The sequence below is a fragment of the Podarcis raffonei genome, chromosome 8 (genome assembly GCF_027172205.1).
Source record: "Podarcis raffonei isolate rPodRaf1 chromosome 8, rPodRaf1.pri, whole genome shotgun sequence".
Taxonomy (NCBI): domain Eukaryota; kingdom Metazoa; phylum Chordata; class Lepidosauria; order Squamata; family Lacertidae; genus Podarcis; species Podarcis raffonei.
Genome location: NC_070609.1, coordinates 72,066,739 through 72,079,406, shown reverse-complemented (window position 1 = coordinate 72,079,406; position 12,668 = coordinate 72,066,739). Strand labels below are relative to the sequence as shown.

General features: G+C 47.9%; 1 protein-coding gene across 7 annotated transcripts in view; it reads right to left on the bottom strand.

Annotated features, from left to right (window-relative positions):
• DVL1 (dishevelled segment polarity protein 1) overlaps positions 1 to 12,668 on the bottom strand; it is a 101,545-nt gene that overhangs the window by 14,561 nt on the left and 74,316 nt on the right. For 5 of the 7 annotated variants that reach the window (XM_053400758.1, XM_053400765.1, XM_053400760.1 and 2 more), the window contains 5 exons: positions 12,420 to 12,487; positions 10,461 to 10,610; positions 5,316 to 5,447; positions 3,364 to 3,531; positions 2,946 to 3,152 (listed from right to left, as the gene is read on the bottom strand). In XM_053400758.1, coding sequence (XP_053256733.1) covers positions 2,946 to 3,152; positions 3,364 to 3,531; positions 5,316 to 5,447; positions 10,461 to 10,610; positions 12,420 to 12,487 — 725 coding nt within the window. Of the gene's footprint in view, positions 1 to 1,209; positions 1,249 to 2,945; positions 3,153 to 3,363; positions 3,532 to 5,315; positions 5,448 to 10,460; positions 10,611 to 12,419; positions 12,488 to 12,668 lie in introns of all 7 variants that reach the window. The other 2 variants (XM_053400764.1, XM_053400762.1) reach the window with 2 other exon arrangements.

Here is a 12,668-nt window from a genome sequence, read left to right as displayed (position 1 = left end):
TCGTAAGTTGTTTGCTTCTGATGTGTGGAGTGGCTGGTTTGGTCTTTGGTACTTCTGCAATCCTTGGGATACCTCTGCATGTACCAATACCTCCCTCTTGTTTCTGAGCGGCCTCATCTTAGCTACAGTCCTGTTGGCACTCACCATCCAAGTTTGCTATTAGAAGACTCAAAAGTGGCTTTCCAGGAAGCATAGCTGCTGACCAGGCACGCACACAGTTTGTATTTGGCTGCAGTTGCTTTCATGCAGAGATTCATTGCAAGCTGCAAGAAGTTATTCTGTGTACTTAGGTATCCGAAATATTGTATTAAAACACACACACAGGCAAGGGAAGAACAATGAGTTCTCCATCTTTGATGCCTGAGACAGCAGAAACTTGTCTCAACAGTCCAACAGCCCTCAAGCTGGCCAAAGATCCAGACCATGGGAAGAGCATTCTGTGAACCATCTAGAGCAGCGGTTCTCAACCTGTGGGTCCCCAGATGTTGTTGGACTACAACTCCCATCATCCCTGAGCTCTGGCCTTGCTAGCTAGGGGTGATGGGAGTTGTAGTCCAACAACAGCTGGGGAACCACAGGTTGTGAAAGGCTAATCTAGAGAGTTTGTGTGTGTGCTTGAGTGTGTACACTCCACAAGAAAGGACTCTAGGATCCGCAGCTCTAGCCCTTTATCGACCATCACTCCTCAATAAACTCCCAGAAGAGAAAGCAGATTCCATCTGGAATGTGTGAAGTTTCAGAAGGTAGCATTCTGTCCACTTAAATTCCTGCTAGCTCTCAGACTGGGAGCAGATCTAGAGCTCTCAGTTTTGCCATCTAGCTGCTCAGTGGAACTCAAATCTCAATCCAAAGCAAGGTCTGTTTCACAATGGAGCTTTCCAAGGTCCTGAAGAACTTCAGCAATTCCTGCTTACTAAGTGAATCTGACACCCTGTAAACTGCAATCTGCTGATCAGCCCTGGGGAAACTCCAGCCAAACTCTCCAGTGAAAGCTTTGCTTCCTATTCTGCAGGCTGTCCCAGCTCAGATGGCTGGGCATCCCAGGATAATTCAAAAGGAAACAAAAAGGACAGAGGGGCAGAGAGAAGAGCATGGGGAGGAGAGACACGCTAAGAGTTTCAGAATGGGGGAAGACACAAGAATCTAGATGATCATGCTATATATGAAGCAATAATATCAGTTTTCAAGGGAGGTGTGTGAGACGCTTACCAGTCCCAGCCATTCCTTTATGAATCCTTCAGTCTAATGCTTGCTCAGGACAAAACAAGGGAATAACAGTTACAAAAGAAAAGGGGGGAAAGCTTCAAGTGAAATGACACACAACTGCAGCAGCCACAGCAGCAATGCACTATTAGGCAGAAGGTGGTGAAGGGAAAAGCAACACACTACCCCCATCATGCTCTCTGCTCCAACTTTCCCAGATATCTTTGCGCCTAATATAGCATAGCCCTTGCACCTGTGAATTCAAGAAAGGACATCTCTCCTCATAGCAACCTGCTTAGTCCAGTCTCCTGCCAAGTCCGTTCTTCAGATGCTCATATGAGGAGGTATAAATGACTTAGGCCCCAAACATTCCCTAGAGACCCTCTCAGGTGTGAACCTCAGCAGGCAGAGTGATTGTGGCTTGGCACTTCCACTGCCCTCTGAAGTTCAAGGTGGCATTGGCTTGGGAGAAGGCATTCTTTGTGGCTGCACAAATTCACCGCACAAAGTTCAAAATATTTTCTAAATGATGCAGATGCAACCTTAAAAATCAGCCCAACTCACTATTTCAGCAACTAAACTTAAACGAGTCTTTGTTGGACAGGAATGCGGTAGGCTGGACAGGCGACAGCCAGAATATCCAAGTTCCCTTTCTCTCTCCCCCACCTCACCTTTTGTTTTGTTTTTCAGAGCTGATCTGTCATTACCAAAAATAATGCTTATTTTTAGATATGAAATGTTAAATTACTGACTCTACTGTGACTATTTGCTTTAGATTATAATCAGGCCCATGGAGAGGGACCGTTTTAATTTTTGCATGGAGCCTAACAACATATAATACTAACACTACCAATGGGGTTTTTGAAAAATGCTGCTATGGTTTGTATCTGGCCATCAACGTAGGCAACACAACTCTACTCCCTCCTCCAGAAAGCTGAGACACTGACACAGTTTGCAGGTAACGTTGAGCCAAACTATGGCTTAGCGTGAGCGTACAAACATGTGGGTTCTTTGGGCTAAGATCATGGCCACTGAACTCCCTAGTACTACTACTACTACTAATAACAATTTATTATTTATACCCCACCCATCTGGCTGGGTTTCCCCAGCCACTCTGGGCGGCTTCCAACAGAACACTGAAATACAATAACCTATTAAACATTAAAAGCTTCCCTAAACAGGGCTGCCTTCAGTTGTCTTCTAAAAGTTTGGTAGTTGTTTTTCTACTATTGCAACAACACTACTTGGGGCTAAGCTATGGTTTGACTTACAGTGTTATGTTCAAGCCTGGGCTCATGGTTTGTTTCACTTCAAACAAAGCACAAGTGGTAAATGCCAAACAAACCTTGGTTAGAGTTTGTGGTTTGTCTGCAGCAAGACAAACCATATACACCAAACCATGGCTTAGCTCCAGGCAGTGCAGCAGTATCAGGAGAGGACTGCTGTGGCTGGGATCTTCACTCCAGGAACCTGTGCCTTTAACTTACATATGCTAAACCATGGCTTGGCTCGCCATTTAATGTGAACCAGGTCACCGAATCTATGCAGGAGGCTCGTTTAAAACAATCATTCCTTCACGTTGCAGCAGAAAGAAACCGATTCCATGCATGATAGACAAAGGGAGTCATGAGAAGAGGAGAGAGGAAAACAAAACCAAGGGGTGGGGGAGAAGGAAGAACTAAGCAAACGGCCAGCAGGAATGGAAATCATGGAAGGGGAGATGCACACACCAGAGAACCTACCTTCGCTTTGCTGGCTCCCTGCGCTGCCGCTCCCATAGCTGAAGCCTGGGTCCTGGTAGGCCGGCGGGAAACATGGAGGGGCAAGGGGGTATTGGTAAGGATAGCCTTGCCCCAAGGGCCAAGGCGTGGCCGGGTGCGGGAGGGGGCCCAGGGTGTCTTGGTCTGAAGCTCCGCTGGAACCATTGTTAAGGTTCAGTGCAGCCAGATCTGGAGACAGAAAGGAGAAAACAACTTCCATGATGGCACAGACACACGGAACAATATGGCCCAGGGGCAGAGTATGTGATTTGCATGCAAAAGGTCTCAGGTTCAATATCTGGTATCTTCAGCTGGGGCTGGGAAGGCCTTGAGACCTGAGACTCGGGAAAGCCACTGCTGACCTGACCCTTCCCCAAAGGGCGTAAGGAGGGGGACTTACTGCCACAGAGATCACCAAAGACGTAGTAGCACTGCTCTGAGAACGTGATTTTGTTCACAGTGTGCCTGAGGTAGCCATGTTTCAACATGCTGCTGGCGTACTTCCGGGCCTCCCTTCGGTCTTTAAAGCCCTCCACGTGCGTGTAGAGCCAGTCGACCACGTCCGCTCCTGCAAACAGCAAGGGGAGTAGTCAAAGGGGGGAAAGCACCACCAATTTGGTAATTCCACACTGCCCCCCACCTATCCACCCAAACCGGCACTCCTGGTAAAAATGACAACTTGTTTATTTTACATTGCCTGTGCCCTCGCTTGCTTTCAGTCCCCATTGCCCTCGCTTGCTCAGTGCGGTGTAGTGGTTAAGAGCGGTGGACTCGTAATCTGGTGAACTGGGTTCGCTTCCCCGCTCCTCCACATGCAGCTGCTGGGTGACCTTGGGCCAGTCACACTTCTCTGAAGTCTCTCAGCCCCATTCACCTCACAGAGTGTTTGTTGTGGGGGAGGAAGGGAAAGGAGAATGTTAGCCGCTTTGAGACTCCTTAGGGTAGTGATAAAGCGGGATATAAAATCCAAACTCCTCTTCTTCTTCCTCTCTCAGTGATTTCATTATGTAGCCAAATCTGGTTTGGCAGAGAGTATTCAGATTGCTTAAAGCTACTGAAGCTGGGGGAAACATGTTTCAGATAAATACACCACAGAATAAGTGGGAGTAGCAGCTGGTGCTATGTTCCCTCCTTGAAACCATGGTTTGCCAACCATACTTTCAAGCCCTGGTTACCATGGACCCCAGCTATTGTTAACCAGAGTTACGGCTGGTGCTGTGGACAAAACCATTAACTGTGATGGGGAAGAGTAGGAAGAATTGAAGGGGGAAAGGAGGAGGAGGAGGAGGAGGAGGAGGAGGAGGAGGAGGAGGAGGAGGAGGAGTGGAGGCTGCTTACTACCTGTGATTAAAGGATGGGCTGCATTACATTTGCACTGCCCCATGCTCTTGTGTGAACCTGGTGCCCTCCAGTTGTTTTGGACTACAAATCCCATCAGCCCCAGCAAGTAAAGGCTGTCTCATGCTACACCGTCATAGAATCATAAAATTGTAGCGTTGGAAGGGACTGCCATCTAGCCCAACTGCTATGTTCACTCCCTCCCTGTTCCGGGGAAAAAAGACACAACCTGTGACAGTAATTCACAATTCCTCATCTAAGCTGGCAGGGTAGCAAAGTGGCACAAACCGTAATCCAGAACAGGAAAGGGAATATTTTGCTGCCAGGGTTGACATCACTGTATGCTGGAATTCCATTGGCCCAACTCAGCCTTCCCTAGCCTCCCATCAGCCCCAGCCAGGAATGGCCACTAGTCAAGGATGATAGGAGCCAGAGTCCGACAGCATCTGAAGGGCACCATGATGGTGAAACCTGGTTTGGTTAGTTCCTTCATAAGCACCCACATGTGAGGAGAACCTGAGCTTACAGGTTTAAACAGCTCAGAATGTACGCCCTGCCTACAAATTGGGAGGAGGGGGGAGACACGTCATATCCGAGAGTCTCCAGCCTTTGTTTTTTTCTCTCTACTTTCGCTTTTGAGGAGAGAGGACGTGTTTTCACGATGCTGTTCGCTGTGATAGACAATGGATAGTCTGCTGTAAATAAAAACTGCTTCTAGCTGCTAAGATCCTGAGTGGATTTTATTTAAGCACACTGAAGAACACATTGGAGCTTGCAGCTTTCTCTGACCGCTGCGTTAAACTCTGCGTTTGCTCAGAGCCTTTGGAATGTGGCCTTTGAAGTCCGGAGGCCTAGCAGAACTGCGCAGCCGAAGCGGGCTGGACGCCAAGGCTTATCTGAGCAATTAACATTCTTCACCACACAAGTAAACGTCATTAGCGGCAAAAAAGAAAACCTCAATTTAGTAAGGTACCTTTTCTCCCACCCTCAGCCTCAGAAGCAGGAGTCACTCACCTATTACTGCATTGGAGATGGTGATTTTTAACCACATCCTGTCCCGAATCTCAAGGCCAGAATCCGACAACTGCATAACCTTGACAATGGTGGCCATGTCGCTTTTAACAGTTAAAGGGGATTCGTCCAGCTCTGGAAAAAAAGGAAGAGCAGACAGAGATGTTGCTATAAAGGAAACAAGGAACGGATGGAGGCCGAGAGGGAAAGCGGGGGTGGGGGGTGGGGGAAGCAGTTTTACGCAAGGACAGCCCTGCCATGAGGAAAGCTGAGGTGGGCATTTTAGTGTGGATGTTGCAGAGAAAGAAAAGGACCTGACCATGAGGTAAAATCGGCCAGCAACTCCTCCTGCACAAGCCTAACTGAAATGAACTTCAGCTGAGCAAGAGAGAAGTAGACAGGGTGTGAGGAAAACTGGTCCCCTCCATTTTGTCCGCCTCATTTGGAGGAGAAAAACAAGAAAGGCATTGTTTCTGCCATACTTTGGCTGAAACGTGAAACTCATTGCTGATGGGGGCTGATCAGGGCAGCAGGAGACTACCCATCATTACACACCCACATCATGACATGGAGCAGTTCTGAGGGGATTCTGGGAGAGAAATGATAACTGCCTGAGGCCACCATTTCCCCCCTCAGAATGGTGAAAGGGATCGTTCTGGCAATACTTTGCATGAGCTGTGAAACTTATCACAGGTGGAGGCTGTGGTGGCAGGGTGTTGTTGTTGTAGTTGTTGTTTAGTTGTGTCTGACTCTTTGTGACCCCATGGACCAGAGCACGCCAGGCATTCCTGTCTTCCACGGCCTCCCGCAGTTTGGTCAAACTCATGTCCAACCATCTCATCTTCTGTCATCCCCTTCTCCTTGTGCCCTCCATCTTTCACAACATCAGGGTCTTTTCCAGGGAGTCTTCTCTTCTCATGAGGTGGCCAAAGTATTGGAGCCTCAGCTTCAGGATCTGTTCCCCTCCTTTTCATGTTACCCATCATGATGCTGAGTTGCTTCCAACTCAGTTATGCCCAGAGGAGGCCCGTTGAAATGAATGAACCTAAGGTAGCCACATCCATTAACTTCTATGGGTCTGCTCTGAGTGAGACTGGCATCAGGTACAACCCAGAGTGCATTTCTTAGGCGATTCTGGGGGAGGGACAATGGCTGCCACAAACCACCATTTTCTTCCCCCTCAGAACAAGGCGAACAAAAAAGGAAAAGAGACGGGCCATTTTCTATTCAAAGCCACCCAAAAATCCAGTGGAAAGTTCTTGTTTGTGAACTTCCAGCCTTAGGGAAGTGAGTTAGCAGCAGTTGGGTCTCCTCCTTCAGGTACCAAAACACCTCAGGCCCAGGCCTGAAGACTATACTGGCAAATCCTGCGTGGCTTCTCTTCATTTCGGTATGGCTTGTGCTGAAGAACAGATAGCAGGGAGGCCAGCGAGAAGGGGGCGGGTGTCATTATTTGGATCTGCCCCTACAGGCACCAAAACCTCTTGAGCATTCAAATAAATTTAATTGAAATCTCTTGCTTTTAATAGAGAACCTTGTCTAAAATGGAGACCGGCCAGGGTCTATATGAGAGAACTTTCAAACTGAAGTGCCTGTGCTGCAGATACTTGGTGCTTTATCGGGGAGAATATCTATATCTCTCTTTATCCAAATTTCATGTCAAGAATTCTATTGCGCAACTGCATTCTGTGAATGTATCTGGCCTTTTTGTGTAATTTAGGCTTTCTTCCCATTATTATTATTATTATTATTATTATTATTATTATTATTATTAAATAAATTGGATGTGAAACCTACACTAGGCTGAAGAAGTATATCTGAGATACTTCTATATATATTTATCACTTACAGCCCCACTTTAAGGGTGTTCACAAGTGAAGTATTCCAGATTAAAAGTGATGGTGTCACTAAGGGCACTTCCTTGGCCATGAAAGGTGTGGGGACGGCATGGGGAGGGGCTGACTAGAGTCACGTCAAACTGCCGTTCTGGCCTAGGGATCTGCTCTCAACCTGCCCCCGGGCTGTACCACCTTGCTGGGCTATACCGCTTCACCTGAAGGAGAAAGATGCTCACACGTTTGAACGCCCTCTGTGCGCAAGTGAAAACAAATCCCTGCATATGGAAAACTCACATGTCCAGGAGAAGTGCCCTTCTCTCTAACAGGCTAGTTTACTGTGTGAAGGAAAAAAACATTTACTTATGGGAGGGCAGAAAACGAAGGGGGAAGAGGAAAGAATGAAGGATAGAAGCCAGGCAGTCAAGGCCAACCTGGCAATTGCCCCAGACTAAAAAGTCAAGATTGAACCAGAAGCTTTTATATATCAGGCCAGCAGGGAGACCAATGGGGTGCCAGGGTGGGTGGAGCCATCTAGGCACCCAGGGAGGCTGCCCTCAATAATTTTTGGACTACAACTCCCATCAGTCCCTGGGACAGAGAAGGGGGGACAAACAAACAAACAAACAAACAAACAAATAGAGAAGAGAGGAGTTGGCAGGGGAGAGAGAGAAAAGAGGAGAGAGAGATCCTGGAGTTGATGACAGTTGTAGTCCAAAACATCTGGAGGGCATCAGCTTGGCGAAGCTGCACTACCGGAACATGTCTGGATTTTATTTTTTAATGGAGCTACAGCACTGAATCAAGATCCAGTTCATTTCCTACAGAAACTTCGGGATCCACTTATTTTTCCATGCTTATGTCATCTGTCAGAAAAGGGGGGGGGGAGCGCGTGGTGAAGGAAGACTTGGGAACACACAGATTCAGGCCATGCACCCCCTTGCGATACCAGAAGAACATCATCATCCACCACTTGCCGTTTTACCCACAAAGGCTCCTGGGTCCCGTTTGCAACCAATTCTCACCAGGTGCTCTGCGGCAAGTTTGGCTTTGGCAGGAAGTTAGTTTGGTTAGTAGCGAGGAAAGCAACCTTCCGATTTGAATGTGTGGGGAGCAATAAATGGGGAGAGCCCATTGTGAGGGGTTTATGTATTGGTGTGTCCGGGGTGTGTGTGCGTAGGAGACTGACAAGACCACAGCAGAAACCACGTGGTGATGGAAAGACTGCACCTGCCTGTTTTGGTTCCTACACAGCAACAACTGGTATTCAGAAGCATACTGCCTCTCACAGTAGCAAGAGAACATAGCTGTCATGGCTAGTAGCCACTGATAGAATTCAAGCTGCCCTCCAAGTTGGAAGCCATCAACATCTCTACATCTTCTGGAAATGAATGCTATAGTTTGCTTGTCTCCCCTTTGGAGCCAGCTGAGAAGAGGCTTGTAAAAGCCAAACAGCCTACCGTATTTTTCGCTCTATAAGACGCACCAGACCACAAGACGCACCTAGTTTTTGGAGCAGGAAAACAATGGAAAAAATATTCTGAATCTCAGAAGCCAGAACAGCAAGAGGGATCGCTACGCAGTGAAAGCAGCAATCCCTCTTGCTGTTCTGGCTTCTGGGATAGCTGGGCAGCCTGCATTCGCTCCATAAGACGCACACACATTTCCCCTTACTTTTTAGGAGGGAAAAAGTGAGTCTTATAGAGCAAAAAATACGGTATTTAAATCCACTGAAAAAGACCCTCAGAACCGCATGCCAAGGGTCTCTAACATATGGGTGGCATCAGCCTAAAACATTAGCTGCAGGAGAAGCCTCCTCCGTCCTTCCGTGGCTCCCCTTTAGGAAACCTGACCGCCAATTTTTGCTGTAGATTTATTTATTTTTTAAAAATTCCTAAGTAGTCCTTACTCCAGCAACGCGATCGTGAGGGTGGGTCTCACATCGCTATCTCCCCAAAAGAATGCAAAGAATGTCACAGCAGCCAGCAGCAAGCTGTCGGCAGACAGCCAAAAGGCTCTAACAATCTCAAGTATGCACAGAATAGTGCATGCATGTGCCAGGGGCAGGGGACTTCAGACCAGTGTTCCTCAACCTGGCGTTTTGGACCACAACTCCCAACAGCCCCACTCGGCACAGTTGCCGAGTTGCCAAGTTGGAGAAGGCTGCTTTGGTTAAAATAAAGGCAAAGTCAGATTTTTTTTTTTTTTTTTTTGCTGATCTTCACAGGAAGCTGTCCAGCTAGCTCAGTTCAACCTACACTGACTGGCAGCTGCTCTCCAGGTTTCTAGCCCTACCTGGAGATGCCGGGGATCAAACCTGGGATCTTCTGCATGCGAAGCAGATGCTCTACCACTGAGCTATGCCCCTTCCCTTCTCTCTGTAGGATAGTACTGTAAAAGACTTTGAGGCTTCAACCGGTACCTATAGCAAGTTTTTTTGGAGTGGGAGGATGGGTTGGGCAATAGCCCTCCAACCCAAAGTATGCCCGTCTCCACACCACTATCCAGTGTAGGGTAGCAGTTCGAGCACTTCAATAGGACCTGGAAGACCAGGGTTCAGATGCCTTCTCCCTCGGGTATGAAGTTCACTGAGTGACGTTGCTCCAGTCACTGCCTCACAGGGTTGTTGTGAACCATGGACACCACCTTGAGTTCCTTGGAGCGAAAAGGTGGGGTGTGAAGGGCTAGAAGCCATTCTAAAAGGTGAAGATATTTAAATGGTAAAATGAAAGAGAAAGAAAATTCACCCCAGGCCTGTGCTTTACTAATGTAAGAAGAGCCCTGCTGAGTCCTTTCTGGTCCAGCAACTCTCTAGCCACTGTGGTTAATAGACGCTGACAGCCTTATCCCCTGTGAATTTGCTAGTCCCCTAGCAAATAAGCAAATGTCCTTGAGGACATCAGAAGGGCCCTGAAGCTGACTCAGACCAATGGCCCATCTAGTCCAGCAACCAACCAGATGCCCAACTGGGAATCCTGCAAGCAGGACCCTGAGAGCATCACCAGCTCTCCCAATGCTCAATACCCAGCACCTGACATTCAGAGGCCTCCTGCCTCCTACAGCGGAGGTAAATCACAGCCGCCGAGGCCTCGCAGCTGCTGACAACCTTATCCTTCCAGGTTTTGGATGGCCATGGGTGGAGGGAAAACAAGTTTTATGCTCCCCACAACATTGTTGTTGCTGGAGCTCTTTTGCTTTTGGGGTTTCTTGTGTGTGTGTGTCTTTTGTTTGGAGTTTTGTTTGTTTGGCTCTACACTGCCAGCCCTGCGCAGGAGGAAATAACCTGCCCGGTCTTGGCGGCAGTGTGACTTACTTTCCGAATCGGGAATTGAGCTTGTTAGTGAGGAGCTGGTAGAGGTGATGGTGCTCATGGAGGGGCTCATACCGTAACGGGGGTACGCTCCCGTCAGGGCCGTGGTATGAGAGATCCAGGCGGCGGGGTCGATCGGCCGCACAGGCTCAGCTGGAACGCGAGAGAAAATGGGGAGGGAGAAGAATGGGTTAGCAGGTGCACTCTGTGGCGGTTCATCTCTTTCCTTTCAAAACTTACCGTGTTTTTCGCTCTATAGGACGCACCCGACCATAGGACGCACCTTGTTTTAGAGGGGGAGAACAAGGAAAAAAAATTCTCCCCCTCTCTGCTCAGCACCCCTTCAGCGAAGTGGCAGGAGAAACTGAGCCCCTTCCATTTCTCCTCCCGCTTGGCTGAAGGGGCGCTGCGCAGCTCTCCCTCTCTGCTGAAGCCAGGAGAGTCTTGCTCTCCCGGCTTCAGCAAAAGGAACCCGAAGCCTTTGGAGCGCAGCGCAAGGTCCTGCTGTGCTCCAAAGGCTTCAGGCGGCTATCCCTGAAGCCTGGAGACCGAGAGGGGTCGGTGCGCACCGACCCCTCTCGCTCTCCAGGCTTCAGCGAAAGCAACGTGTAGCCTCCGGAGCACGGAGGGAGCGCTCCCTCTGGGCTTCAGAGGCTTCGTGTTGCTATCGCTGAAGCCAAGGAGCCTGCATTCGCTCCATAGGACACACACACATATCCCCTTAATTTTTGGAAAAAGTGCGTCCTATAGAGCGAAAAATACGGTATATCCTGCCTCCCCAGAGAAGCATTCAAGGTGGCTTTAGGCACAAGAAAAAGCTGCATGCAACATGGCTCCTGAAACCTCCCCCTCTTCCCCACCCCCAGACCACTTGAAAATGGCTGAGGGTCTTGGCAAACCCTTAACAAATGTCTCTATAATGTACAGTGCTGGATGCTAGGTGGTTCCTAATAGTATTTGTATTGCTTCTCACATGTATTTGCATTTTATTGCATTCTGCAGAATTCAAACTGCGAATACAATGAAATACAATATTCATTTTCTTTTATTGTTTCACCCATATTTACACAATAAAAACAATTAACAACAATAATTCAAAACGTTCAGAGAGATTAAAATCATCAATAAACTAAAAGCAGATGAAAACACGAATCAGCGTTCTAAACACCTGGGTAAGCTTGTCAAAAGAAGGAGATAAGGAAAACACAATTAAATATCAACATTTTATATTTATATTTATGTTGTGAACTGCCGTGAGATCTATGGGTATAGGGTTGCATACAAATTTAATTAATCATCACCATCATCTTCCAAAACCTTCTGACATAAAAGCTGCCTTGACTGCCCCTGCTAAAAAGGCTCTGCGTCCTGGGTACCTATTGGCCAGTTTTCTTAAAGCATAATTAACAAGCTGGGCTTTCTGCCCTTGTCTAGCCAATCAGAATTGTTGAGCTATTTTTGGGAATGTCCCACTTATGTGCAGGTTAAGGTCTAATAAATGAAAACAGGTGCTCAGCGATAGAGCACTAAGGAGACAGTCAGCCTCGCAGCAAAAAGGCCGGATGGAGGAGCCAGCAATCTATCGCAATCTACCAAAACCCCCCAGGGATTGACCAGTCAATCCAGATCGACCTGTTGGATTCATCTTCTAAACCAAGAATGTCCATTTCATTGGGTGACTCCCTAGATGTGTGTTCTTCAACCTCAGGTCCCCGGATGTTGTGGAACTACATTTTCCATCAGTCCCAGCCAGCAGGACCAACAGTCGGGGATGGTGGGAGTCGTAGTCTAACAACACCTGGGGATTACATAGCCTCTCCACTAGCATCACTGCTCTAGATCAAAAGTTTCCCTCTTTCCACATCATCAGCAGCAGCACCACTCCTTTATAAAACCTCGTGGACGATCAATGCCATGAACTGCGTGTGCTTTAAGGCTGTTTGCAATGGCTGGATCACTCACCTCTGGGGATTGTGAAATAACTCCGGGGCGTAGGATCCCAGCATTTGGCCACTGTTAGGCTGATAGGGCTGGAGAAAAAATATAGAAAATAGATATATATTACGAAGGGAATGAAAACAGAACACTCAAAGGAATGACCTTCTTACGTTCTGTCAATGGCTGCCTCTCAGGCTTCCCACCAGCCACATGGTTCCAGGCTCCTAATTTCACCACCCCTCTGATTCTACGCTGAGCTCTTCACTCAATGAA